The 5,096-nt window shown below is 35.6% G+C and overlaps 1 protein-coding gene across 1 annotated transcript; it reads right to left on the bottom strand.

Annotated features, from left to right (window-relative positions):
* Positions 1-909: 909 nt before the first annotated feature.
* LOC112174706 lies at positions 910-2,110 on the bottom strand. Its single transcript, XM_024312502.2, has one exon. The coding sequence runs from the start codon at positions 1,860-1,862 to the stop codon at positions 1,401-1,403; it is 462 nt and encodes a 153-aa protein (XP_024168270.1). The 5' UTR covers positions 1,863-2,110; the 3' UTR covers positions 910-1,400.
* Between the last annotated feature and the right edge of the window lie 2,986 nt (positions 2,111-5,096).

A 5,096-nucleotide genomic window follows, 5' to 3' on the forward strand; every position in this document is an offset into this window, starting at 1 on the left:
GTACCCTAGAACATATGATGTGTGAAATGAGTTATAATTTATAAACTCAAAATACTTCATGTTAATTCCTTACGGGTGAAGAGAAACATGATACTTCAAAAGTTTTTTGAGGGTTTCACAAGACTTTTCCTCATCAATGGATTGAAAAGAGAAAGCTTACTCACAAAACTAAAACAAATCACATATATAATCTCTTTGCCCTTTTTATCATTTTGTGTTTTGGACACAGAATTACCCCTCCAATTATACACAACCGACACTTTCTACTTGGTCCAGGTTCAGGCTTTCAGCTGTAAACGAAAAAGAAGGACTAGTCCTTCACCCCAATTATTTTGTCATGAAAATCTCTAGTTACATACTTACATATAACATGTCAACGTACCCCACAATACTAAATTTTGGTACGAATTCAAGGAGAGTATAAACGCAGAATCAGAATTGAACTTTCATGGGTAGTCTTTGTCTACAGAAAGTTGTTCATGATGTTATTTGTTTGGTGGCAATGTATGACATACATCACCGACGATCCAAATTTCTATAATTGAAATGCCAAACACAACTATATTTTTGGCTTTGTCTACGATTTTAAGGTAGAAAAAAAAAATTAACATACTCATTTGAGATATAGGAGAAGAAAAACACACGTAAAGTACTCCAAAACATAAGCTGCGTGAAATAAATTGTAAACCCAAATATTTCATGTTAGTTCCTTGCGAGTGAAGAGAAACATATATGACACTTTTAAAGGTTTCCTAGGGGTTTTACGAAGTAACAAAGACTTTCAATGAATTGGAAAGACAAAGCTAACTTCACTCGCAAGGCATATCCCTCACCTTAGATCTACCACCGCAATAAGAACATGTATTTATATTCAGAAATGTGGACTAAAAGCAAGATCTCCAGGAAGAATGAAAGAACAGCTAATAAATATTCCATAATCACTAGAAAAACTAGCACATAATATTTGATACAAATTAATAATGGGAGGTTGTCTGGAAAAGTAATTGCCTTTAATCCAAAAAAATTAAAGATAATAACAATCATAATAAATCGGTATTTACTAATGAATGAAATGCTGTCTAAATCTAATTAAGAAGATGATAATAAGCACCAGCAAAACCCTCAATTTCCTTCAGTTGGATCATCACCGGCGCCGACGACCGGAACTCGTTTCTTCCGGATCCCGAGACCCGCACCGACAGAAAAAATTGCAGAGAATCCAAGAGGATTTCGATCCGATGAGCAACGACCAAAGCAGCAAGTACGTAGTTCCATAACAAGCAGTCCCCACAGACACATAATAGAACAAGAAAAGATATCATCTAATTACAATCATATAATCAATCTTCTTCATTCATTCTGGATTTCCGAACAAGAACATAGCAACCTTATTCCGATCCTCACTTCTTCGACTTGGGGTAGTTCAACGAGTTGTAGGGCCTGTAAGTTTGAGGAAGAGTGGTGACGTTGTCGGAGCTCACGAGCTTCCGGAGCTCGGACCGGACTTTGAAGAAGACATGTCGCCAGCTGCCTCTGTTGTCGGAGCCGAGAATCTTGGTCTCCTCTTCGTTCATCTCCAGATCCTGAGCGAAGATGGGCTTTCTGGAGAGGACCCAAGTCCAGCCCCAGTCCCACCACCTCTTAATGGACCCGCCGGCGTACTCGCCCATGGCGGAGACGGACTTGGACCGCTGCAGGGCCCAGGTGGTGGCCGGGGAGGAGATGGGCTGGAGCTTGAGGGAGAGGGACGACAGCCTTCGCCGGAGAGCAGGAGCCTGGTCGAGGCCGGAGCCCTGGGAGACGGGTAGGGCGCCCTGGTTTGTGGGCATTCTCTTCTGGAGGCTCTGAACAATGGAGCTCATGATGAAGATGGAGGAGGAGGAGAAGAAGAGAGAGAATGAAGGAAGGAAAATGGGGTTTGGTGGTGTTTATGTGTGAAGGGGGTGGTGAGGGGTTGTGATCAGAGCTCCTCCATAACAGGCTGTTCTTATTCGTATTCGAGTTGTGGGGCTTGGGTTCTGGTGGGGTCCATTTCTTCTTCGGAATTCTGAATTCTGCGATTTACAGCATTTTCTCCTCTGTGATGGGAGACAGGACAGAGGGAGGGGGCGTGTTTTCTTGGAATCACGGGAGTTTATAGGTTCGTTCTCGCGATATGTTTGAAGGGGGGGTCTTGATTTGGGGGTTAAGTGCTAATTAAAATAGGGTTCTTTATTTGGGGGTTTAAGTGCTAATTGGAATAGGGTTCTTAAAATGGAGAACAGGTTTAATTTAGCTGGAGTCATCAATTAGTACTATTCTTAAAATCTAAATTTAAAGATTTCTCATTTCTGGGTCCATGAATACCTTTTTAAATATGGTGAGTATTCGGTTAACTCCTCAACTAGAATGGGTAATAAAGCACTAATTTCTAACTTTAGATTACTTTATTAGAGCATCTTTAGCAATGCTAGTCATTTTTTAGTCAAATTTTAGCTAAAGTAGCTAAAAAGTTATTTTAGCTAGCCACTTTAGAATTACATCTGCAGCAATGTTCTCTATTTTAACTAGTTTTGAATTTATATTATTTTTTAAATGAATATTAAATAGTTTAAATGTATTTATAAATTACATAAAATAACTTAAAAGGAATGTTTTAAATTATAGAGAGCCTCATCCCGCTCTCTATATTTAGGAGCGAGATAGCTAAAAGTTATAATAGAGAGCCACTTAGGAGTCTGGTGCAGCTGCTAAAATACAGAAAAAGCTAAACATGCTCTCCAAAATAGCTAAGGAGCCAAAATAGAGAGTCTGCTAAAGATGCTCTTAATTAAAAAAAAAAAAATCTTTACTGTGCAATATTTTGAAAATGGCGATGGCAAAACCTAGAGTATTGAATAGTGGCCAAGTCGTATCCTACAGCGAATTCAGAGGGTTTATGTTGATTTCTGAGCAAGCTTTTGGGTTGGAACCGAACTATGGCAAATCATTGTTCTTGGCAAGGTTTCGAGTCTTCATTTTTGGTTCTAAAGAGTTCATTTGCCATCCACCAAGTCCCTGACACACTTGGTAGGTGTCTTCTTGGTTTTTGGATCACCGCTTTACAATGTTTATTTTCAAATATTTCCACACTAGCAATATTGTTGAATTCAGATAAAAAAAAAAAGAAGCAATATTGTTGAATAGTTTACATTGATTATTGTTACAAATACAATTACAATCTCCATTGCTCAACTAACATTTGCAGTGTGTTGGTCGATATCTCATGACATTTGGTTGTGGTTATTTACGTTTATTTTTCATGCATCTATATATCTTAGTTTGCTTTATTACTTTCTACTTTTCTATACATTTTTGCATCTATTTCTTTTTCTTTTTCTTTATCCTTACCTAATTCACCTCACATACGAATAATTCATCAGCAAAAGTACATTTCTTTTTATAAATAAATTTTTTCTAGACTCATATCTTTTCTAATTAGACCTAAGGTTGGCCCCTGCACATTTGGATGCTCTTTTTAATGTTTCAATTAATTATACATGTTGTGTAGTAAATATGGTTGGGCACCAGCTCTGTGATGGAATAATGGTTCTCCTAACCATCAAGTTCGGAAGACATTGTTGTATTCTCTGTTACTATTTAAATAAAAGACGAGATACTTTCAAAAAAAATAAAAAATAGTTAGAACAATATGGAATCATTTTACACGTTAGTAAATTATTTAGTCTTAATTACATTGAATGACTGGATAGCTTTGTAATACTTCAATTGAAAGAGACATAAAATTAGACTACTACACCTCGTGAATCATAGGTTTACGTGGTAGGAATGGAGTTTTGGTTGGTGCATTACTAAGCTAGTGACACATAACAAACAAATTTTTGTTGCGTTGTTCGTTTTAGCCGTTATTTCTGGCTGGGACGGGTTGTTGGCATTGTTGCTCACCCAATGATCACCAAGACTCAATGATTAAACATAATACGCATCGATGCCTTCATAATTACCACAAAGCAAAGCAATAATATAAAGGAATATATCGCGAGATATTCAGAAATTTATCGTATCGGCCAGAAAACGTGGGGAGAAGGAGCCGGAGTGTGATTGCAGGGTCCACCTTTCAATTGTCGGTTGTAAAGTCTGGATCTGCCGCTTAAATATTTCGATACATTCCCTCTCTTTCATTGCTTGCATTAGTGTTCATTCAACGTTGTTAATGTGCACAAATAATGCTACACTAATACTAGTACCTACACTTCTATACAGACTCTTCACTATGTACACATCAATCATTCTTGGGCAAATTTTGAGAATTCGGGAATTCAAGGAGAAATAAATTTAGGGTGCTCGAAATCTTTCAATATATTGAATAATTTTTTCTTTTGATTAGATTGAATTAATTAAAAATAAAGATTGCATAACATGCACAATACATAAATGAATCAAAAACAGTTTTCTCAAACTGAGGACTAAGATCAAATTATTAAAAATCTAAAAATAAAATATTAATTTCATAACATGCATAAAACAATAATATTATCTATGAAAAAACTTCAAACTTCAATTCCAGCTACTGAAGAGAGGAAAATTGAAGAAGTTGGAGCTGAAATTAAATTTGTAATCATTCTCTTCCATTTATGAATTTTTACCTTCCAGTGATCAGCAAAAAAAAAAAATTTGTTCCTCTTAATTAATTTTTAATGGGAGTTGTCACTAACAAAGTTTTCATCAATAAATGTACAGTTCATTTATATTTATTTTTTACATGAGACAAATAAGAGCATCTTTAGCAATACTAATCATGTTTGAGTCAAGTATTAGCCAAAGTAGTTAAAAAGTTATTTTGACTAACCACTTTACAAATATGTCTATATCAATGCTCTCTATTTTAGCAAATTTTGAATTTATATTATTTTTTAATGAAGATTAAATAATTTAAATATATTTATAAATTACATAAAATAACTCAAAAATAATGTTTTAAAGTATAGAGACTCTTATCTCGCTCTCCATATTTAGGAGTGAGATGACTAAAAGTTATAATGGAGAGCCACTTAGGAGTCTGGTGCAATTGCTAAAATAAATAAAAAACTAAACATGCTCTCTAAAATAACTAAAGA

The sequence above is a fragment of the Rosa chinensis genome, chromosome 6 (assembly GCF_002994745.2).
Source record: "Rosa chinensis cultivar Old Blush chromosome 6, RchiOBHm-V2, whole genome shotgun sequence".
In the NCBI taxonomy this organism is placed as follows: domain Eukaryota; kingdom Viridiplantae; phylum Streptophyta; class Magnoliopsida; order Rosales; family Rosaceae; genus Rosa; species Rosa chinensis.